At 43.1% G+C, this 24,864-nt stretch overlaps 1 protein-coding gene across 4 annotated transcripts; it reads left to right on the top strand.

Moving 5' to 3' along the window:
- Positions 1–630: 630 nt before the first annotated feature.
- LOC118393363 (poly [ADP-ribose] polymerase tankyrase-1) lies at positions 631–24,864 on the top strand. 4 transcript variants are annotated; one of them, XM_035785977.2, is made up of 28 exons: positions 631–1,111; positions 2,158–2,382; positions 2,761–2,856; positions 3,036–3,072; positions 3,165–3,240; positions 5,678–5,698; positions 7,815–7,909; positions 8,109–8,175; positions 8,286–8,472; positions 8,700–8,821; positions 9,076–9,167; positions 9,389–9,467; positions 9,669–9,840; positions 10,188–10,267; positions 10,406–10,551; positions 10,958–11,123; positions 12,339–12,558; positions 12,880–12,989; positions 13,370–13,558; positions 15,155–15,395; positions 15,558–15,640; positions 15,800–15,920; positions 16,165–16,262; positions 19,865–19,939; positions 20,193–20,298; positions 20,491–20,677; positions 20,901–21,057; positions 22,959–24,864. In XM_035785977.2, the coding sequence occupies exons 1-28, from the start codon at positions 664–666 to the stop codon at positions 23,043–23,045; spliced, it is 3,783 nt and encodes a 1,260-aa protein (XP_035641870.1). In that variant the 5' UTR covers positions 631–663; the 3' UTR covers positions 23,046–24,864. The 4 variants fall into 4 exon arrangements, with proteins under 4 accessions (XP_035641870.1, XP_052317660.1, XP_052317662.1 ...); XM_052461700.1 differs by having other exon boundaries at positions 20,193–20,300; positions 20,484–20,677; XM_052461702.1 differs by lacking the exon at positions 5,678–5,698.

The raw sequence follows: 24,864 nt of genomic DNA, 5'->3' as shown, positions 1-24,864 counted from the left end.
TCCAGCCCATGTGGGGGTGGAAGGATACGTGGCAGTTAATGTACTGGCTAAACAAGCACTTAGTAATGGGGATGTTGAGGTTGTAGTTTTAATGACCAAGGCAGAGGAAAAAAGACTGATATGGACAGTGATGTTGCAGAGATGGCAGGAGATTGATAGGCAGGCATTTATTTCATGTACAGGGGAAGGGGAGGACGGCAGGAAGGGACAGAAGAGAGGAGGCTAATTTTACAAGATTAAGGGTGGTAATGCAGCCAGTTGAATAAGACCTTAAATGTGATAGGAAAGTATCTAACAGGAAAGTGTGATTATTGCCAGGAAACAGACCGTGGAGCATGTATTGCTACAGTGTGGGCAGTATCAGAGAGAAAGAGAGAGGATGAGATCTAGTATGAAAATGTATGAGGGAGAAGGGGATACAGGAAATTAGTTTAAAGGGTATATTGAGTTGAACGTCATTAGATATAGTCTCAAATATTGTATATGTTTTATTAAGAGCAACGGGGCTGACAGGTAGGATTTAGTTTCTCCCTGTCGCTGGCCCACACTCCAGTACAGTAGGTGGCGGTAATGCACCATAACGTTGGATGCCATCCGCCGATAAATCCCACTGAAGAAAAATAAGAAAAAGGCTGTTTTTGTTTCCAGTGAGCTGCTGCGAAAATGGCGGTGTCTCGTCGCTCATCGCAGCAACAACAGCTGGGTAACCTGCAATCTCCGCCACGAAACAGTTCTCTTTCTGTAAGTCCTCCGGACTCTCTGCCAATTGATATTGTGGCAGCGACGTCAGTACCCCCGGATGGTGAGCGTGGATGCAGCGCAGGCATGGAGAATCCTTCGGGCTCTCCGGATCTTCCAGCCCCGGCCCTCAGCACTGGGAGCAGCACAAGCCCGACCACAACAACCTCCGGCGGGGAGAGTAGTATTGTCTCGAGCCCCGGTTCAGGAGGCACGAGCCCCGGCGACGGCGGGATCGGTGGAGCTTTCAGGGATCTATTTGAGGCCTGTCGGAATGGAGATGTATCCCGTGTGAAGAGACTTGTAGACTCGGTGAATGTTAATGCGAAGGACATGGCCGGGCGAAAATCTACCCCTCTACATTTCGCTGCAGGTTAGCTAAGCGCTAGCAAGCTTTGTTTTTGTTGTCAGCGCGAGCTGGATCGTTGACGTTTTCGCACATCGCCTTACTTGTGCGTGCTAAAATATCACAATCTGTAGTTGTCACGACGGGAATGGCTCTCGAGTTATTAGTTAACAATACATGTTCATATTTTTATTCGCTAACGTTAACTATCTGGCTAGTTTGCCAAGATCAAGGCCCATCGAAAACGGCTAGCAAACTATAACGCTAAAAACAGTTTGACACACCGACCGATGGGGACAGAAGGCCTCAAATCTAACTCATCCCTCGTAGCTGCTAACTACTTACTAAGTGTAATCACAAATTCACGGATGCGTTGTTCCATGGGTGTTAATACATTTAATCATTGGCGACCCCCAGTGTTTTAACTTGTTTTGTTTTTACCCATTACTAACACACCCCTGTTCAACAACGCAATGGTTGGTTACCAGCTGATTTATGGAATCCGGACTGTTTAGTGCAGGGCTTGGACAAAATTGTGCACACCCCGTTTTGACATTCTAGAGGAGCTGCAAAAAAAGAGTAGTTTAGGTTGTTGATATTTTGCTCTCTGTATTTTTGTTAGTTTTCTTTTGTAGAAGTGACATTACTTTACCATTTAGGCAAAAGGTCACCCCCTCCTATACATTTTGATGCTTTTACCCAAAATGACTTACAGGAGGAATCACGGTTAAGTGCCTTGCTGAAGGGCACATAGACAGATTTCCACAGTCAGCTTGGTGATTCTACACAGCAACCTTTCAGTTACTGGCCCAACCTCTTAACCCCTAGGCTACCTGCTGCCTTATAAATTGTGCCTTCCTGTATTGTACTTATGCTAAAATGTTTATTCTGTTCGACTGAGCCATTTACTTTATGTTGATATTCTTATCTTTATTTCTTAATTGTTGTTGCAATGTCAAAGGAACCTGCAAGTAAGCATTTAGTTTGACGTGCATACCACGTGTCTCCTTTACATACACCTAATGAAACTTCACTTGTATTCACTGACCAGGTTTTGTCTGTTGCCATGTCAGGTTTTGGACGAAAGGATGTGGTTGAGCACCTTTTACAGACTGGAGCTAATGTGCATGCTAGAGACGACGGTGGTCTCATTCCCCTTCACAACGCCTGCTCCTTTGGCCATGCCGAGGTGGTCAGTCTCCTGCTGTGCCAAGGTGCAGACCCCAATGCACGGGACAACTGGAACTACACACCTCTGCACGAGGCAGCCATCAAAGGCAAGATTGATGTGTGCATCGGTAAGGATGGATTACCATGATGATGGTCTGTTTTGTTTTGTCTTTGAATATAATGAGGGTGACATGCACATCCTAAACCTGTGCTGGGCCCTTTTTTTTTTTTTTTTTTTTTTTTTACTGTGATAAATGAATGTGAGGTCCACACAATATTGCTGCTCCCAGTGCTTTATTCCTCCACCCAAATATACTATTTTGTTTCTTTCAACACTGTTAACTTTTCCAAAATGAACAAGATTTATGTTGACTATATTGAATTTATGTAATCTACAAGGGTACTTAGGTGCATGACTATAGTTAAATTAAAGTACTCTAAACTCAAAGGTATAAGACTATACTTTAATTAAAATATTGAAACCGTTTCCTGTCTCCTTCACAAAGTGCTCCTCCAGCATGGCGCCGATCCCAACATCCGTAATACGGACGGCAAGTCTGCTCTGGATCTGGCAGACCCCTCTGCCAAGGCTGTGCTCACTGGTGAGTTTCATACAACTGTCTGCTTTCACTCAGTTATCTCCTCCATTATGTTGGGTATGTTCCAGGTTGTCTTTCTGTTTTAACTTGACTGCAACTTTAACCACCTGGACTGTAACCTTTTATGTGAATCATGGCTTGTCTTGACTTTGTACTGTTCTAACCTGTTATTTTGTATTCAGGTGAGTACAAGAAGGATGAACTCCTGGAAGCAGCAAGGTCAGTGCTATTTTTATGTTACCTGTCACATCTTTACACATTTTCTAATACAACATATGTAATGTCTCTCCTCTGTTATCTGTGTGCTACAGGAGTGGCAATGAGGAGAAACTGATGGCGCTACTGACCCCGTTAAATGTCAACTGCCATGCCAGTGATGGCCGCAAGGTAAAATATCACCATCGCAACCTTCCATCCCCACCCATTCTGTTAATGTCGTATACTATTGTAGCAGATGCTTGACTTGTTCATAAGATTTGCGTGACCAACAGCAACAAAAGTATGGAGTAACTCTGTCAGCCTAATTACCAAAACAAAGGCACTGTTGTGTGGGGATTAAAAACACCATCTCATCCTAGTCTGCATAATATGAAAAGGATTTGTCATTGGATTGGATTTAAGCAGGGGAAGCTTGACTTAAAGGGATACTTGGGATTTTGGCACGGAAGCCATTTATCTGCTTCCCCAGAGTCATATGCACTAATGGATACCATTTTCATGTCTCTGCATCCAGTATGAAGGAAGTTAGATGTAGTTTTGTGAGCAGATGCTAACTAGCGTTAGCGCTATGTCTGGAAGTCAGTGGGAAAGATTTTTATATATCCAAACCAAGATAGACCACAGCCTGTTGTTTCCAATAGGACCAAATGAGTCATAGTGGGCAGAACAAGCAAGGAGGTGGGCAGAACCAAGCAAGAGCTAGCGAGATCCTACTGGCCCGTTCTAGCAAGCGTCTGCATATTTCCTTTAGGTAACTTCTAGTCAGTGAAGTGCACTGAGTAATAACTCAATTCACATTTGCATTCCTTTGAAACAATGCCATTTTTTAAGCTTTGGCAAAGGGTAAAGTCTACAAAACCTAGTCCACTCTGTTCATAACAGATTGTAGTTTTGGCGCCAGAAAACTGTATTGAGATCAAATGTTTCATCGATGAGACACTTTGCTAAATGTTGGCCGAACTCCATCTCCTTTCATCTTCTGCCGGCCACTGGGCTTCCTCTCACTACTATATTTTGTATTAAGTGGAAACACCAAGCGGGTGCTTCATATTTATACATCTGGTGAAATATACGTCTCATTGTTCTATCTTTGTCTATGGTATCTATTAGCATGCTAGCAATTACCATAGACTTCCAGCCATTGCCCTAAAACTAGTTATCAATTGCACTAACGCTAGTTAGCAACGTCTTTCACACTGCACAGAGACATAAAAATGGTAACTGACTCTGGGGGAGAAGATAAATGGGCAAAATCCTTCAGTATCCCTTTAACGGTTATCTATCAACATGGATTTCTCTGATATTTGACCTAAAAGATGCCCATCTGTCTAAAATATTACCTCTAACCCTAGAAACACTGATCTTCTGTCTTCTGCAAACCCAATGTTTTCTATAACCTAGCTGTCCCTATATCCATTGAATTTTCCTAATTCCTAACAAAACTGTTATCTTGAGCTCTAATTTAATATAATAGCTCTAAGCTTTCAGCTCTTTTTCTTTATGTAGGCCTAAAAATCTGTTTAATATTAGGTCATGGTTAACCTTGTCCATTTCCTATTCTGTCATGTAGTGTATATGTTATGGGAATTAAATTTTAGATCATTGCATTCTGCCTCCTTTAGCACACTGTGTCACTGTCATTGTCTTGCTGTCATGACTCATGCCAGGCTTTGTCGGCATACTGTAGATAGGTTGCCTGTTTAGGATTATAAAAATCTTTGCGTTATTGTTTTTAGCTGTTGATGCGTGAGTGTTTAGATCAAAGAGCATTGTGCTTCACCAGAGCCTTCCTTTCTCTACTTTGGGCATCATGACTAGACAATTAACTTCAATCTGGGGAAAGTGTGTACTTGAAAAGTCAGAAGGCTCTACTTTGCATTGGTAATTGTGGAGTAGGACTGGGTTGTTTTTTTATTTTTATATTTTTTGTTTACCCCTTTTCCTCTTTGGCACCAGTTTTTAAATATTCTGTTTTTCACCCCCAGTGCATTCTCATAAATAGGTCCTAAGTCCTCGTCAAAAATCTCCTAGTTGGCAAGAAACAATATCTTGGTCTCCTTTTTGTAATCATGAGTAATGTGTACTCTTGAGGCTATTGACTAGGATGAGCAGTATTTTTCTGCCATCATATTTCACTCTGGCTAACCAGGTCCCTGAAGTGGATACATTAAAATCCTAATCAATATTCTTTGATATAGGTTTTCCAAGCACATTACCATGCTCTCAACTGACATTTAGGAAATCCAAAAAAAAAAAACTAATCATAACAGCTTTTCCTCCTCCATCTCTGATTTGTTGGTGGAAAATATTTGGATTTATGACGGGGCCATTTGTCCTTAGGGGATAACCAGGGAGCCTGGCTGCCTTATTAAGAATACCTCTGAGAAGCCATGAGAGAAGTCACATTTCCCTTAAGCTGTGTACTCATTGTACCTGGTGTCACTATGAATTTATATAAAGTGATAATTCTGGTGTGTTTATTCAATTATTTTAAAAGGGTGATAGGCTAGAAGTATCCTATCTTGCTGTGAAAGAAAAATGCTACAATTTTGTAATGTTTTTTTGTTGTTTTTTTTTGTGTGAATCTGGCAACATTGTCGATCAGTCAACATCCCAAAAAATGCTGGTAAGTTTCTCGATAACAGCCACCTGATTGTTGCACTTTTGTGATGTACGTCTTTTCTTTAATCCGTGTTTTATTTGACCAATACGCTGGCTCTCACTCATAATTGCACATCATGGACCTGGGTCTACTGGTCACTTTCATATTTCCCACCCTAATGTGTGTGTTTGTGTGTGTGTGTGTGTGCGCGCCAGACCTGGGTTGAAATACGATTTGTTCTCTTTCAAACACTTTAGCTGTGCGTGATTGAGCTTGTCTGGTGCAATAGTAATGATGGAGTAGGACTAGTCCCAAAAGTGTAAACTACGCCCATTTGACACTCCAGGCAGTCTCAATCAAATTCTGAAAGTATTTGAAAGAAATCAGATGTGCCTACTATTTGAACCCAGGTGTCGTGTGTATGTGTGTGTGGTGTGTGTGTGTTAGTGCATGTGGTGGAGGTTGGAAGGTGGTTCTAAGGCCACTGCCGCTCAGCTCGTTGGATTTGGAAAGGAGCTCAAATTCCACATTGCCTGCTTTTCCAGGGTGCTCCCTCCTCCTTTCTGCACCCCTCTATCTAACTGCTTTACACCCTTTCACCTCTGCCAAGAGTCAATCACTTCTTGCTCTTCAATCATTCTATTTATTGTAGGCCTGTGACTTTCCTTTTTTTGATAATCATATGCGCATGTCTGGAAGCCTCCACCTGCATTTTGTCAATCAGTTCCTGTACTGTTTGTGATTTGGTCACTGTCCACTTCTCACTTCTTCTAGTCTTGACTAGGTCACATTCCTTGGTTAAAAACGAAACAAATAATTCCTCATTTTTAAGTGCTGTGCCGTCGTCGCTGCTCATGCTTTTTGTATTAATGCATTTCTTTCCTTGTGATTGCCTTCATCGAACACTGAATGATCCTATTATTAGTCAGCGCCCGGTTTCCCAAAAGAACTGAAGACCATTCATTGCCTTAAGATGCTTTTGGGAAACCGGGCCCTGATTTGATTTGGTTAATCTGTCGTGTTCTGGTGATTCAGTGATCATCCTCACTGTGTCTGAGTTGTGCAGTGGTCTTATTTTTTTCTTAATACCAGTGCATGAATGCTGCTGTTTCTTCCTCTCTCTCTGTCTGCAAGGTCAACTGTTGGTAGACTCATGGGTGGACAACTGTTATCTATGACACAGCTTTGTGTACACTAACGTTGTAATGCTTGGTTCACATAGGCATCATGTGATTTGGAATGGGCATACACAAACACATTTTTATGAATACACAGTAGATTCAAGCCTTCCTTAGTCAGCCTTTTAGCAACCTGTATGTTATGTTTTGTAAGGGGTGTAGTTGAGGGACAAACTCTGTTTTGACTAGCTCAATGTTTACATTTCACATTCATTTGATGTATGTTGGAAGTCATATTTCCCTTTTCTCCTTTATTTTCAGAGGTAAGCTCGGTCAGTGTGTGACTTGCATAGATAGGGCAGTTGTTAGTGCTAAGCGATGAACCACTTCTTTTGTGGGGTGGGGGGCTATTAAACAACTAATTGACCAACGTCTGTTAAAACTCCTTGAATTCCATTTAGTTGAGGTTTTTTGAGAGACAAACTTGCTGTTTCTCTGGAGAGAAATCAAATAATTCACGAGAGAAATCAAGTCAAGAACTGTGGGAAGCTGGGCTGAAGGGAGTTGTAGTTTTCATTAAGCAAATATTCAACCTAGTTCTGCTCAGGAATGTGGTACTGACCATAACCCATTGCGCCTGTTCTTTCCATCTTGGATGGCGATAGATATACTTTTATGCCTGCTACGTTAGATTAAATGGCAATTGAATGTTCACTATTTTTTTGCCTTTGGAATTTCCATTAATGCATTTAATGTATAAATAGATTTATTTTTTAATAATCAAACCGATCCAACTTCAAAAAGCACTAGTTGTTGTTTTGGGGTGGACTATAGCCTTTCTGAGCTTGCATCCTTCCACCATTTACCTTGACTGCAATGAAAACACACAGACCACCTAGTGTATACAGTTTGCTTCCAAAGCATAATCAGCCATTCACTCACTCTGGCTCCCTAAAGGCAGTGTGTTCTGAGGTGCATTGACTCTGAGCTCTGTGTGTCTAATAACATGTCCTCTCTTCCAGTCCACCCCACTGCACCTGGCGGCTGGTTACAACCGCGTACGCATCGTCCAGCTACTGCTGCAGCACGGGGCAGACGTCCATGCCAAGGACAAAGGGTAAGACAATTCTGAAATAGACTGAAATAGTGAATCATATTAGGAGCCATTACCCTGTTTCCTCGTCTAAGACCCATTCTCAGACATTTTCACAGCTGAGAAAGTCAACCATATTGTCATGGTGATAGAATATGTTAATTTGTAGACCTTGAAATGAATGATGATCATTCAATTAAAAGGCTGTATATTTGTCATACAGTGGCCTGGTCCCTCTTCACAACGCCTGCTCCTATGGACACTTTGAGGTCACAGAGCTTCTTCTCAAGGTAAGGGTACTATAGACCTGTTATTGAAACCCCGCTTTAATTCGACTTTTAGAATGTCGAATCCTTTTATTGATGGAGAATGACTGATTAACTCATCTGTGTGTTTACAGCATGGAGCGTGTGTGAATGCCATGGACCTGTGGCAGTTCACCCCTCTCCACGAGGCCGCATCTAAGAACCGTGTGGAGGTGTGTTCTCTGCTGCTTAGCCACGGGGCCGACCCCAACCTGCTCAATTGCCACAGCAAGAGTGCCGTGGACTTGGCCCCCACCCCTGAACTCAAAGAGCGGCTCACCTGTGAGTTCTGCTGGGAGACATGCATACACACACACACCCACCTTATACATGTTAACAAATAAGAAAAACATACTTATATACACACACACACACACATAACTCCCTATTCACAAAGACTATAGACGGCACACAACACACTCTCACACGCTTTCTAAACTGAAGATAATGCCTGCCTGAGCACTCAGATCTTCTCACATTAATGTCAATATCCTCTTTCTACCATCCAGATGAGTTTAAAGGTCATTCGCTGCTCCAGGCAGCTCGGGAGGCAGACATGGCCAAGGTGAAGAAGACTCTGGCTCTGGAGATCATTAGCTTCAAACACCCACAGACCAACGAGACAGCCCTGGTGAGATCCATTCTCCTTCTGGCTAATGCTCAATGTTACAGTGCTGACACCTAACATTATCTCATAATATACAGCTATGGATGTGTCACAAATGGCAAACTATTCCTTTAGTGCACTACTTTTGAAAAGTGGTCCGCGGTCAAAAGTTGAGCACTATATAGGGGACCGGGGTGCCATAATATTTATGCAAAACCTGAAGGATTTTGCATAAACCATGTGATGGATTCATGGAAGGAGTTGTCCCTCTGTTTCAGCACTGTGCCGTTGCTTCCCCTCACCCCAAACGGAAGCAGGTGACCGAGCTGCTACTGCGTAAAGGTGCCAACGTCAACGAGAAGAACAAAGAGTAAGACACCATTAAAACTCAGAGACCATGTATCAGTGTTTCTCCTACCACTATAAGATGCCCCTCCCCCCACCAAAAATACTTTGGTACCTATTGGTTTCAATTGAGAGTGTTGGGGTTTTTGGGACCTTTGCACGCCATCTGGAAACACTGCCATATGCATTCATATAGCACCTGAGTGAGGTACGAATGGTTGTCTCTGTCTCTCATCCTGTCTGTAGCTTCATGACGACTCTGCATGTAGCGGCTGAGAGAGCACACAACGACATCCTGGACGTGCTGCAGAAACATGGAGCCAAGGTGAACACTGCAGGGTCTCACTATTACCATATCATTTAATGTACCTTTTCATCTAGCTCTCTTCTCTCTCTCACTTGCTCCCAGCCTCTATCTGATAACGTGACTCAAAATATTTTATGAAATAAATGTATCATATTTAGCTGTGAGTATGTTGCTGTTTGAGTGACTGGCTCTTCCCTCTGGTCATCTCCCTCCCTCCAGATAAATGCGGTGGACACCCTGGGGCAGACAGCCCTCCACAGGGCAGCCCTGGCGGGCCACATCCAGACGTGCAAGCTACTGCTGAGCTACGGGGCCGACCCGGCCATCGTCTCCCTGCAGGGCTTCACTGCCTCACAGATGGGCAACGAGGCCGTGCAGCAGATCCTCAATGGTACAGCAGTAGAGCGTCTTGGTTAAATACAAAGATTATTTTTCATATTCTTCTATCTGGGACCACCCATACGTAGAATGTATGCACACATGACTGTAAGTCGCTTTGGATAAAAGCGTCTGCTAAATGGCATATTATTTTTTATTATTACATTGTGATTGACAATGTTGCTTGTGTGGATGTAAGATGCATGGCTGTAAATTCTAGGCTATGCCAATCAATGTTGGAAAGTTAGCAAGATGTATAATAGAGAAACTATTGATTTATGTTGCTCATACATCTTAGTGTTTTTTAAAACGTTTTATCTCTCTGTATGTTATTTAACAATGTTGGTCTCTTTCATACAGAAAATATTCCAACTCGTAACTCTGATGTCGACTACCGGTTTCTGGAAGCCGCCAAGGCTGGAGATTTGGACACTGTGCAGGTAAGCTGATCAGCTACATTGTCTCCGGTTCGTGAGTTCAATCCCGTTACATGCATCAACGGTGCTCTACATACCACCACGAATCCAAGATGTCTCCCTCAATCCTCTCATGCTTGATCTTCTGTCTGTGTGTTGTAGCAACTCTGCACTCCTCAGAACGTGAACTGTCGGGACCTGGAGGGTCGTCACTCTACCCCTCTGCACTTTGCTGCAGGCTACAACCGTGTGGCCGTGGTGGAGTACCTACTACATCACGGAGCTGACGTACATGCTAAAGACAAAGGGTACGTGTCGTCCACCCTAGGAGGACAATGTAGCTTAGCGGTGAAAGCGTTGGGCGAGTAACTGAAAGGTTGCTGGTTCGAAACCCTGAGCCCGGCAAGCAAAGAATTATGTCTGATCTTGTCTCGTTCCTTGAGCAAGGCATTTAACCCTATGGATAAGAGCGTCTGCTAAATGGTTAAAATGTTAATGTATTATCTTGGTCTGCCTGTTTTTACAAGACTGTGGCTTTTGCATCAGTCTATAAAAAGGCTTTCATTCTGTTTTGAAAAAGTCTTTATCATTGGATTTTATTTTGCATTAAATACACACGGTACTCGAAACTTTCAATGATTTGAAATGCATCATTTATAGGATCTCTGTTCCTTCGGTGGTGTAACTAGTTAGCCTCTTCTGTATGTCCTGCAGTGGTCTGGTGCCCCTCCACAACGCCTGCTCCTACGGTCACTATGAGGTGGCTGAGCTGCTGGTGAGACACGGGGCATCGGTGAACGTAGCTGACCTCTGGAAGTTCACCCCGCTCCACGAGGCTGCCGCCAAGGGCAAATACGAGATCTGCAAACTGCTGCTCAAGGTTAGTCTTCCCGTGCCTCTTCTGAAATGATCAGCACCAAATGGCCTGAGGCTACAAGGAGGCATTTTATATAGTCAAAACAGGGAAATATGTATAGCTATAAGAGATTTTCTACAATAGAACAAACTATTGAACTATGAGATGTTTGTATGTATACTTAACAATATGTAAAGTCTTGGTCCCATGTGTCATGACCTGAAAAAAGATCCCAGAAATGTTCCATGCGTACAAAAAACGTATTTCGCTCAAATGTTTGGTACACATTTGTTTGCATCCCTATTAGGGAGCATTTCTCCTTTGCCAAGACAGTCCATCCACCAGACAGGTGTGGCATATAAGAAGGTGATTAAACAGCATGATCATTACACAGGTGTCCCTTGTGCTGGAGACAATCAAAGACCACTCTAAAATGTGCAGTTTTCACACAACACAATGCCACAGGTGTCAATTTGCTTTTGACTGCAGTTGGGCATCGTAACCGACTTCAGAGGGCAAATACTCACCTTCGATGGCCACTGGCATGCTGGAGAATTGTGCTCTTCACAAAGGAATCCCAGTTTCAACTGTACCTGGCAGATGATAGATGTGGTGTCATGTGGGTGACTGGTTTGCTGATTTCATTGTTGTGAACAGAGTGCCCAATGGTGGTGGTTGGGTTATGGTATGGCATAATCTACGGACAACAAACACAATTAATTTTATTGACATTTGAATGCACAGACAAGGTCCTGAGGCCCATTGTCGTGCCTTTCATCCACCGCCATCACCTCATGATTCAGCATGAACAATGCACCATGTTGCAAGGATCTGTGCACAATTCCTGATTGCTGAAAAATGTCCCAGTTCTTCCATGGCCTGCATCTCACCAGACATTTCACCCATTGAGCATGTTTGGGATGCTCTGGATCAATGTGTACAATGGTGTGTTCCAGTTCCCAACCACTTCAGTCATTGAAGAGGAGTGAGCCAACATTCCACAGGCCACAATAAAGTGGTGGTCAAACCAGACATCCACACCCCTACCTTTTTTAAGCTATTTGTTACCAACAGATGCATATCTGTATTCCCAGTCATGTGAAAACCATAGGTTAGGGCCTAATGAATTTATTTCAGTTGACTGATTTCCTTATATGAACTGTAACTCAATGACATTTTTATTGTTGCTTGTTTCGTTTTTATATTTTTGTTCCGTGTATATTTATGATGTTTCTCCAGCATGGAGCGGACCCCACCAAGAAGAACCGTGATGGTAACATGCCTCTGGACATGGTGAAGGATGGCGACACGGACATCCAGGACCTGCTGAGAGGAGACGCTGCCCTGCTGGACGCTGCTAAGAAGGGCTGTCTGGCCCGCGTCCAGAAACTCTGCAGTCCAGAGAACATCAACTGTAGAGACACACAGGGACGTAACTCCACCCCCCTGCACCTCGCAGGTACTGGACGTACCAGCCCTCAGAATCTATTCATGGAATCAAATCCATTTTATATTTTTATAAAGCACACTTTACATTAGCAATTGCCAGTGCTTTACAGTTACCCAGCCGAATCCCGTAATAGCAAGTAAAGCAGTGGAATCAATTCATTTAATAGCAAATGTGGAACCCACACACAGACGCTTATCTCCTTACATATAATTATGACAGGCAGATCATCAAACCCTGGGAATTTAGATCATTTGGAGCTATATTATTACTTAGACACATTACAGAAATATCTTTCATGTTGTCATCCTTCATGTTTCTCCCCTCCTGTAGCTGGCTACAACAACCTGGAGGTGGCGGAGTATCTCCTGGAGCACGGGGCTGACGTCAATGCGCAGGACAAAGGAGGCCTCATCCCCCTGCACAACGCTGCCTCCTATGGGGTGAGTTCGCGCCAAGTCTACATCAGGGCTTGGAACCCATTGTACATGCTGTATTTTTTTTTTTTTTTTTTTTTTGCATAGACAATGCATACAAAACACCTACCCTGTGACCTTCTGGCCTAAAATATGTAACAGCTTGGAGGATTTCTTAGAAGGTATTGTATGCATTGTTTAGGTTACAAAACTATACAGGACAGGAGAAAACACCCACAATGTGAAAGTGACCTTGTGGAAAGCTTAGATATGTAAGAGCGGGCATGTCATGATTAAATTGTGTTGCTGATCTCCTCTCATGTCTCATCTGCTACTTCTATCTTCTCTGCTCCTCTCCGCTGTCTCTCATCTACTCCTCTCCTGTCTTTCCTCTTCCTCTCTTACAGCACGTGGACATTGCTGCCCTTCTGATAAAGTTCAACACATGTGTGAACGCTACAGATAAATGGGCCTTCACCCCGCTCCACGAAGCAGCTCAGAAGGGCCGTACCCAGCTGTGTGCTCTGCTGCTGGCCCACGGAGCAGACCCCACCATGAAGAACCAGGAGGGACAGACCGCACTGGACCTGGCTACGGTAAAACATCTTGCTCCCCTACTGTTAAAGCAGTTAGCAATGCCACAAAATCAAGTGTTTTTTGCTGTAAATGGCAGGCATTTGCTTGAATTATGATATGCTTACCATTTTTTCCCCATCTACAGTGCATTCGGAAAGTATTTAAACCCCTTGACTTTTTCCACATTTTGTTAGGTTACAGCCTTTTTTTTAAAAAAAAAATGTATTTATTATTTTTATTGTTTGTTTTTCTCATCAATCTATACACATTACCCCATAATGACAAAGCAAACACTGTTTTTTAGAAAGACCCTTTACTCAGTACTTTGTTGAAGCACCTTTGGCAGTGATTACAGCCTCGTCTTCTTGGGTATGACGCTACAAGCTTGGTACACCTGTATTTGGGGAGTTTCTACCATTCTCCTCTGCAGATCCTCTCATGGTCAGGTTGGATGGGGAGTGTTGCTGCACAGCTATTTTCAGGTCTCTCCATAGATGTTTGATCAGGTTTAAGTCCAGGCTCTGGCTGGGCCACTCAAGGACATTGAGACTTGCACCTTGGTGCCAGGTTTCCTCCAGAGGTGACACTTGGCATTCAGACTAAAGCGTTCAATTTTGTTTTCATCAGACCAGAGAATCTTGTTTCTCATGGTCTGAGAGTCTTTAGCTGCCTTTTGGCAAACTCCAAGCGGGCTGTCATGTGCCTTTTACTGAGGAGTGGCTTCTGTCTGACCACTCTATCATAAAGGCCTGATTGGTGGAGTGGTGCAAGGTGGTTGTCCTTCTGGAAGATTCTCCGATCTCCACAAAGGAGCTCTGTCAGAGTGACCATCGGGTTCTTGTTCACCTCCCTGACCAAGTCCCTTCTCCCCCGATTGCTCAGTTTGGCCAGATGGCCAGCTCTAGGAAGAGTCTTGGTGGTTCCAAACTTCTTTCATTTAAGAATTATGGAGCCCACTGTTTTCTTGGGGACCTTCAATGCTGCATAAATGTTTTGGTACTCTTCTCCAGATCTGTGACTTGACACAATCCTTTCTCGGAGCTCTACGGTCAATTCCTTCGACCTCATGGCTTGGTTTTTGCTCTGACATGCCATTTCAACTGTGGGACCTTATCTAGGCTGGTGTGCCTTTCCAAATAATGTCCAATCAATTGAATTTATCACAGGTGGAATCATCAAGTTGCAGAAACATCTCAAGGATGATTAATGGAAACAGGATGCACATGAGCTCAATTTCGAGTATCATAACAAAGGCTCTGAATACTTATGTAAATAAGTTATTTCTGTTTTATTTGTAATAAATTGACATTTCTAAACCTGTTTTTGCTTTGTCATTATGGGTGTGATTTAAAAAAAATATATATATATGTGTGTGTGTGTGTGTGTGTGTGTGTGTGTGTGTATTTATATAAAAATCATTTTTAAAATAAGGCTGTAACGTAACAAGATGTGGAAAAAGTCAACAAGTCTGAATCATTTCTGAATATATATATATATATATATATATATATATATATATATATATATATATCCTATTCTATTTTAGGGATTATGCCAACAATTTGAGCCCCTTCTCACCCGTGACTTCTCTCTCAAATTATGTCCCCCTCTTTCAGGCTGATGACATCCGTGCCCTGCTGATGGATGCCATGCCCCCGGATGCCCTGCCCAGCTGCTTCAAGCCCCAGGCCACGGTGGTCAGTGCAGGCTCGGTCATCTCCCCAGCCTCCACTCCCTCTTGCCTGTCTGCAGCCAGCAGCATCGACAACCTGACTGGGCCCCTCAACGAGCTCGGGGCCACAGGGACCTCCGGAGTGGCCGACGGGGCCGCAGGCTCCGACAGGAAGGAGGGTGAATGTGAGTATAGATGAAGAGCCTGGGTCGAAACTGAGCTGGGTTTTAGCAAGCAGCTGATATTCTACTAGTTTTGGTAGAATATGGTTGAAATCTTATTCAGTACAGATGAATCAGTCATTTTACTCACATGCTGAATTTGCTCTTGTGGTGTTTGTATTCCAGTGGCGATGTTGGACATGAACATCGGTCAGTTCCTGAAGAGCTTGGGTCTGGAGCATATAAGGGAGATCTTTGAGAGAGAACAGGTGAGTGTTCATTGATTTGGGTTTCATGTGATCATTTTTAATTTAATAGGGCTTCTAATTAGTCTGATATTTTATCTATCTTTGACCCTCTTGGAGTAGCTGTTGTCATGTCACAGTTCAGGATCCCTGCTCTGTACGAAATGTCCTGTTCTTTCCCAGATCTCTCTGGATGTGCTGGCTGACATGGGTCACGAGGAACTGAAGGAGATTGGGATCAACGCTTACGGCCACCGACACAAACTCATCAAGGGAGTGGAGAGGCTGCTGGGGGGACAACAAGGTCAGGACATTCCCAGAGAAATCTCTGAGGCGCTGATGTGATGTTTCCCATTTATTGTTGCATCAAATACTTCCCAGACTTTTCTTCCTATTCCTGGAATGGAGATTCTCTATTGAAAGTTGTTTGTAGTTCAGGATTAGGCCCAATATGTGTCTGGTATACTTGCCCTTAAAGTATAGGTGAAAAACCACCCCAATATATAACCAAGTATGAGTGTGTAACAGGTGCTTTGTTTGTTCTCCAGGTGCCAACCCGTACCTGACATTCCACTGTGCCAACCAGGGCACGGTCCTCATCGATCTAGCCCCTGACGACAAAGAGGGCCAATCAGTGGAGGAGGAGGTGGGTACAGACAGATGTGTGTGTGTGTGTCAAATCAAATGTTATTTGTCACGTGCTGAAAATGTTTACTGTGAAATGCTTATTTACTAGCCCTTAACAAACAATGCAGTTCAAGAAATAGTTACGTTTATTTTAGTAAATATTTTCTAAAGTATTTTTTAAAATTACATAACATAAACGATGCTATATACAGGGGGTACCATTACCGAGACAATTTGTGGGGGTACAGGTTAGTCGATGTAATTTGTACATGTAGGTAGGTGTAAAGTGACTATGCATAGATAATACACAGCGAGTAGCAGCAGTGTAAAAACAAAGGGGGGGTCAATGTAAAAAGTCTGGGTGGGCATTTGATTAATTGTTCAGCTGTCTTATAGCTTGGTGATAGAAGCTGTTAAGGAGACTTTTGGACCAAAACTTGACTCTCCGGTTCTACTTGCAGTTTGGTAGCAGAGACAACAGTCTATGACTTGGGTGCTGGAGACTTTGACAATTTTAGGGCCTTCCTCTGAAACCGCCTAGTATATAGGTCCTGGATGGCAGGAAGCTTGGCCCCAGTGATGTATTGGGCTGTACGCACTACCCTCTGTAGTGCCTTATGGTCAGATGCCAAGCAGTTGCCATACCAGTGAAGATGCAGCCGGTCAGGATGTTCTCGATGGTGCAGCTGTAGAACCTTTTGATGATCTGGGGACCCATGCCAAATCTTTTCAGTCTCCTGAAGGGGAACAAGTGGCGTTGTACCCTCTTCACGACTGTGATAGTTTGTTGGTGATGTGGACACCAAGGAACTTGAAACTCTCCACTACAGCCCCTTTGATGTTAATCGGCCATCCTTATCCTGTTGTCCACTAGCATCTCCATTGTCTTGCTCACAATGAGGGAGAGGTTGTTGTCTTGGCACCACACTGCCAGGTCTCTGACCTCCTCCCTATACACTGTGACATCGTTGTCGGTGATCAGGCCTACCACTGTTGTGTCGTCAGCAAACTTAATGATGGTGTTGGAGTTGTGCTTGGCCTTGCCGTCGTGGGTGAACGGGGAGTACAGGAGGGGAATAAGCACTCACTCCTGAGGGGCCCCAGTGTTGAGGATCAGCCTCGCATGTGTGGGGTTGCTTATTCTTTGGGGGCAACCCATCAGAAAGTCAAGGATCCAGTTGCAGAGAGAGGTGTTTAGTCCCAGGGTCCTTAGCTTAGTGATGAGCTTTGAGAGCACTATGGTGTTGAACTCACAGAGGTGCTCTTTTTGTCCAGGTGGGAAAGGGCAGTGTGGAATGCGTTTGACAAATTATGTGGACACCTGCTCGTTGAACATCTCATTCCAAAATCCTTGGCATTAATATGTATTTTCACCCCCCTTTGCTGCTATAACAGCCTCCACTCTTCTGGGAAGGCTTTCCACTAGATGTTGAAACATTGCTGCATTGCTTCCATTCAGCCATAAGAGCATTAGTGAAGTTGGGTACTGATGTTGGGCGATTAGGCCTGGCTCGCAGTCGGTGTTCCAATTAATCTCAAAGGTGTTCGATGAGGTTGAGATCAGGGCTCTGTGCAGGACAGTCAAGTTCTTCCACACTGATCGACAAACCATTTCTGTATGGACCTTGCTTTGTGTAAGGGGCATTACCATGCTGAAACAGGAAAGGGCTTACCCCAAACTGTTGCCACAAAGTTGGAAGCACAGCATCATCTAGAATTGTATGCTGTAGCATTAAGTTATACGTTCCCTTCACTGGAACTAAGGGGCCGAATCATGAAAAACAGCCCCAGACTGTTTATTCATCTGCCACCAAACTTTACAGTTATGCATTTGGGGCAGGTAGCCTACTCCTGGCATTTTGTAGAATAATAATGAAGAAAAAAACCTGGAATGAGTAGTTGTGTCCAAACCTTTGACTGTGTGTTATTTATCACACACACACACACACACACACACACACACACACACAGACAGTACCAGTCAAAAGTTTGGACACCTTCTCATTCCAGTTTTTTTTTCTTCATTATTATTCTACAAAATAAAAATAACGAGATCAAAACGATGAAATAACACATATGGAATCATGTAGTAACTAAATAAGTCTTAAACAAATCAAAATATATTTTATAGTTGAGATTCTTCAAAGTAGCAGCTCTTTGTCTTTGACAGATTTGCATTCTCTCAACCAGCTACACCTGAATTGCTTTTCCAACAGTCTTGAAGGGGTTCCCACATATGCTGAGCGCTTGTTTGCTGCTTTTCCTTCACTCTGCGCTCCAACTTATACCAAACCATCTCAATTGGGTTGAGATTGGGTGATTGTGGAGGCCAGGTCATCTGATGCAGCACTCCATCACTCTCCTTCTTGGTCAAATAGCCCTTACACAGCCTGGAGGTGTGTTGGGTCATTCTGCTGTTGAAAAACAAATGATAGTCCCACTAAGCGCAAACCAGATAGGATGGCGTATTGCTGCAGAATGCTGTTGAAGCCATGCTGGTTAAGTGTGCCTTGAATTCGACAATAAATCAATGAGTGTCACTAGCAAAGCACCATCACACCTGCTCCTCCCTTCTTCACGGTGGGAACCACATATGCGGAGATCATCCATTCACCTACTCTGCGTCTCACAAAGACAAGGCGGTTGGAACTGAAAATCTCAAATTTGAACAGTTGATGTTGAGATGTCTTACTTGAACTCTGAAGCATTTATATGGGCTGCAATTTCTGAGGCTTGGCTCAAATGCATTAAGAAGGCAAGAAATTCCACAAATTTGTAACAAGGCACACCTGTTAAGTGAAATGCATTCTTGATGACTACCCCATGAAGCTGGTTGAGAGAATGCCAAGAGTGTGCAAAGCTGTCATCAATGCAAAGGGTGGGTACTTTGAAGTATCTCAATTAGAAAATATATTAAGAATTTTTTTATAACACTTTTTGGGGAAGAGGGGTTATTACATGATTCAATATGTGTTATTTATAGTTTTGATGTTTTCACTATGATTCTACAAGTTAGAACATTTGTTGAAAATAAATTACAACCCTGGAATGATTAGGTGTCCAAACCTTTGACTGGTACTGTCAAAGTATTCATGTTTAATATGTGTAGCCTAGAAAATAGCCCCCCAAAAATTAAAGCATCTAATCACCAATTGCATTATTTCCTTCCAACTATTGACTTTTTTCCCCCAATTGCAACCAGTTGTGCCCCAAAACATTTACAACAAGGTCATATTGACATTTTTATAAAAATGTTTTATTTATTTTACAATTTCATGCTGAAACCCTCATATTTTACAGCAATGGTAGTCATTAAGTTGATTGTTTTATATTTAGGATGTTATTCAGTTTTTCCTTTATTTAAATTTATTTTTAAAAACATGTTAAACAGGGGGCCAGAGATAAGACGCCTCTTATCTAAAGTACCCGGAAACGCCACTAGATGTCGTCGGGAAAAATATATATATATTCCTTGATGGTTACCAAAATTCTAATAGTTTCTGATCATATACCCTCCCTTTGCAACTCTACTCAAGGGTGAAAGAGTGCCATGTTTGGAGAAATGTAATGAAATCCTGTGCTTTTTAAGACTAACTTTATTTTTTCTTCTCTCTGCTCAAGATGCAAAGTAGCATCAGAGAACACAGGGATGGAGGGAACGCAGGAGGGGTGTTCAGCAGATACAATGTCATCAAGGTCAGCTTTACATTCAATTACAGTACTACACACTCTACCATCTACATTTGCTCATATGATGGATCTCTTTGAGATAGAAATACACCCATCTTTACTTTGGTACTACCCTTGATCACAGTTATTGGTTGGTAAGAATCCACTATGGTTTCAGGAACTCGGGCAGTGTTAACAATCCCATCTTCTGAAAAGGAAGTAATATTAGAAGTCCTCACTATTGCTTCTCTAGTTGATTCCTGTCTGTGTGTCCATGCAGATCCAGAAGGTAGTCAACAAGAAGCTGCGGGAGCGATACACACACCGCCAGAAGGAGATATCGGACGAGAACCACAACCACCACAATGAGCGCATGCTCTTCCATGGTAACAAGACATATTCATATTAAAACCGGTTTTATTTATTTTTTACCACGCTCCTTGTTATTTCTTAATGGCAATAATGTCTTCACTGATCATCACTGGATAAATGTTAACCCTGTTTATCATTTATTTTTAGCAATGTCAATTTCAATCGTATTTGACATTGTTCTCGTTTCATGTTTTTTGGTTCTCCAGGTTCTCCGTTCATAAATGCCATCATCCACAAAGGTTTTGACGAGCGGCATGCGTACATCGGAGGGATGTTTGGAGCAGGGATCTACTTTGCTGAGAACTCCTCTAAGAGTAACCAGTATGTTTATGGCATCGGGGGCGGCACCGGATGCCCCACTCACAAAGACCGCTCCTGTTACCTGTGCCACAGGTGAGACATGATCTATAGAAAGAACACATTTAGGTGCATTTAAGGCTTTACTACTCTTAACTCATGAAAAGAGAGCACTTGATGACTCGAGAGCATTCTATACCACTGTTGCCAAACTAGTGCCCCTCAATCAATTAATCAATCAATTCCGGCTTTCATCAGAGATTTGTTAATTGTGAAACATAATTTGACGCCTCTTCTCCCTGTTCTTTGTGACCTTCAGGCAGATGTTATTCTGCCGTGTAACCCTGGGGAAGTCCTTCCTCCAGTTCAGTGCCATGAAGATGGCCCACGCCCCCCCTGGACATCACTCTGTGATTGGCCGGCCCAGCGTCAACGGCCTGGCCTACGCAGAGTATGTCATCTACAGAGGAGAGCAGGTGAGATTTCAACTCCATTCAATACAACTTTAATTATACCCGAAGGCAATTCCAGACATTATGGAAACAGATTAAGCCTCGAACTGGACTAAAAAGCATCCACAATGGAAAATAATTTGTACTCCATTACACTGAACAAAAATATAAACGCAACACGTAAACTGTTGGTCCCATGTTTCATGAGCTGAAATAAGATCTCCCTGAAATTTTCCATAAGAACAAAAAGGTGTTTCACATATTTTGTGCACATGTTTACATCCCTGTTAGTGAGTGTTTCTCCTTTGCCAAGATATCCATCCACTTCACAGGTGTGGCATATCAAGATCTGATTAAACGGCATGATCATTACACAGGTGCACCTTGTGTTGGGGATAATACAAGGCCACTCTACAATGTGCAGTTTTGTCACACAGCCCGATGCCACAGATGTCTAAAGATTTGAGGGAGTGTGCAATTGGCATGCTTAATGCAGGAATGGCCACCAGAGCTGTATGTATGTTCATTTCTCTAAATCAATGTTGGAGGCAGCTTATGGTAAAGAATATGGCAGTACGTCTAACAGGCCTCAAAACCGCAGACCACATGTAAACGCGCCAGCCCAGGACCTCCACATCCTGCTTCTTCACCTGTGGGATCGTCTGAGACCAGTCACCTGGAGAGCTGATGAAACTGTGGGTTTGTGCAACTGAAGAAATTTTGCACAAACTGTCAGAAACCGTCTTGGGAAGCTCATCTGCGTGTGCGTCGTCCTCATCAGGGTCTTGATCTGACTGCAGTTCGGTGTTGTAACCTACTTCGGTGGGCAAATACTCACCTTTGATGGCCACAGGCACTGTGGAGAAGTGTGCTCTTCACAGATTAATCCTGGTTTCAAGTGTACTGGGCAGATGCAAATGGCTTGTATGGCATTCTGTGGGCTAGTGGTTTGCTGATGTCAACGTTGTGAACGGAGTGCCCCGCGGTGGGGTTATGGTATGTCAAGGCATAAGCTATGGACAACAAACACAATTGCATTTTATTGATGGAAATTTGAATGAACAGAGACACCGTGACGAGATCCTGAGGCCCGTTGTCATGCCACCATCACCTCATGTTTCTGCATGATAATGCACGGTCGCATGGATCTGTACACAATTCCTAGAAGCTGAAAATGTCCCAGTTCATGCATACTCGCCAGACATGTCACCCAATGAGCATGTTTTGGATGCTCTTGATCGACGTGTACGACAGTATGTAAGACAATGTGTTCCAGTTCCTGCCAATATCCAGCAACTTTGCACAGCCATTGAAGTGTACATGTTCTGTGGGCCCTGTGCTCTATGTCAGATGGCAAGAGAGATGAAACACCAGCTGTGTTGAGATTGAAAGGCAATCAATCCATTTGAGTTTTGGGGGTCTGTGCATACCTAATAAAAGAAGAAGAAAAACATTGATGGATTTATATTACATACAGTATCTGATGAATTCCAATTGAATAAGTCATGCATGGAATTTAGAATTGTAAGTCACTCTGGATAAGAGCGTCTGCTAAATGACTTAAATGTAAATGTAAGTGGGACAACATTCCACAGGCCACAATCAACAGCCTGATCAACTCGATGTGAAGGAGATTTTGCGCTGCACGATGCAATTGGTGGTCATGCCAGAAAGTGACTGGTTTTCTGATCCACTTCCTTACACTTTTTTTTTATTTTATTTTTTTTTTTTTAAAAGGCATCTGTGACCAACAGGCATATCTATATTCTCCAGTCATGTGAAATCCATAGATTAGGGCCGAATTCATTTATTTCAATTGACTGAATTCTTTATATGAACTGTATATCTATAAAATTGTTGCGTTTAATATTTTAGTTCAGTGTATTTGCTCTTCTCATTGGCTTCTGTCCCATGTGTGTTTGCAGGCCTACCCAGAGTATCTCATCACCTATCAGATCCTTAAGCCGGAGAGTACGGCCGCGTCTGCTGCAGGAGCGGAGCAGAAGTCTTAGTCTGGCACCACCAGACCAATCTCACACAGTTACTGTATACAGTCCTCCTGACCCACAACACACAAGACTGAGGCTTTTTTGTGTTTTGTCTCTGTGCTTTTTTGTTTTATTGTAATGTCTAAACCTTTTTTTAAATTTCTTCACAGCCTGAGTTCCAGTTAAATTCTTCTTGTCCAGTAGAGTTAACAGTAGACTGCTCAGGCGACATATGAAGTATACTGTAATATATTATCTGCTTGTGGTGGTAGTTTTTCGGTTTCCTTTGCATTGGCTGCATGCATAGACAGACGCATGTATGTATAGCCCAATAGCGTGTGTGGGTTCCCCACTAGCTACCCCTGGAGAGGGTTGTAGAGATTCACCCTCTCATCTGCCCTACAGTGTCAGAATATTAACAATTCGCTACCATTCTCACCTTATCATGCCTTGTGACATGGAGAATTCCCTCTCTTCAACCCTGTTGTTTTCAACCAGAGTATGTAACCCCTGTAATACTGACCTGCCCCATCCATCCTTACATGCATACATACATACTATACATGACCAAAGGTATGTGGACACCTGCTCATCGAACATCTCATTCCAAAATCATGGGCATTAATATGGAGTTGGTCCCCACCTTTGCTGCTTTAACAGCCTCCACTCCTCTGGGAAGGCTTTCCACTAGATGTTGGAACATTGCTGCGGGGACTTGCTTCTATGCAGCCACAAAAGCATTAGTGAGGTTGGGCAATTAGGCCTGGATTGCAGTCGGGGTTCCAATTCATCCCAACTTTGTTCGATGGGGTTGAGGTCAGGGCTCTGTGCAAGCTAGTCAAGTTCTACCACACCAATCTCGACAAACCATTTCTCTATGGACCTTGCTTTGTGGATGGGGGTATTGTCATGCTGAAACAAGAAAGGTTCTTCCCCAAACTGTTGCCACAAAGCAAAAAGCACAGAATCATCTAGAATGTCATTGTATAGCATTAAGCATTAAGATTTGCCTTCACTGGAACCAAGGGGCCTAGCCCGAACCATGAAAAACAGCCCCAGACCTTTTTCCCCATCCACCAAACTTTACAGTTGGCACTATGCATTCGGGCAGGTAGTGTTCTCCTGGCATCTGCCGAACCCAGATTAGTCCGTCGGACTGACAAATGGTGAAGCCTGATTCATCAATCCAGAGAACGCATTTCTACTGCTCCAGAGTCCAATGGCGGCAAGCTTTACACCACTCCAGCCGACGCTTGGCAATGCACATGGTAATTTTAGGCTTGTGTGCGTGCGGCTGCTCGGCCATGGAAATCCATGTCATGAATCTCCCGATGAACAGTTCTTGTGCTGACGTTGCTTCCAGAGGATTTTTGGAACTCTGTAGTGTTTGTCTATGGAGATTGCATGGCGGTATGCTCGATTTTGTACACCTGTCAGCAACGGGTATGGCTGAAATAGCCAAATCCACTAATTTGAAGGGGTGTCCACATACTTCTACCAGTACACGCGTTTAATGGGAAGAGAACAATTATCTACTCACATTATTATTGTTATTATTATTGTTTATTGCACAAGAATAGATGTGAACTCCACATCCCGGATTGCCATGGTCTTATTCAAATCCATGTGTAAGGATTTGCACTTTTAAGTAGAAAACTATTTAAGTTATTTGAAATGAATTGCAAATGTTATGGGGGAGGGGGAGATGTATGTACAGGTTGTGTAAATGGATGTGTATAACTTGATGTTTTAACTATGTAATTTGAGTTTTATTGTAAATTAAGTCTAAATTCTGTTCTGGTCTTGATTCTCTCTACTTTTTGAATAAACATTATCCACGTAA

The sequence above is a fragment of the Oncorhynchus keta genome, chromosome 14, assembly GCF_023373465.1.
Source record: "Oncorhynchus keta strain PuntledgeMale-10-30-2019 chromosome 14, Oket_V2, whole genome shotgun sequence".
NCBI lineage: Eukaryota > Metazoa > Chordata > Actinopteri > Salmoniformes > Salmonidae > Oncorhynchus > Oncorhynchus keta.
Note: the sequence above shows the minus strand (reverse complement) of the source record. Positions and strands in the feature narration are given on the sequence as shown.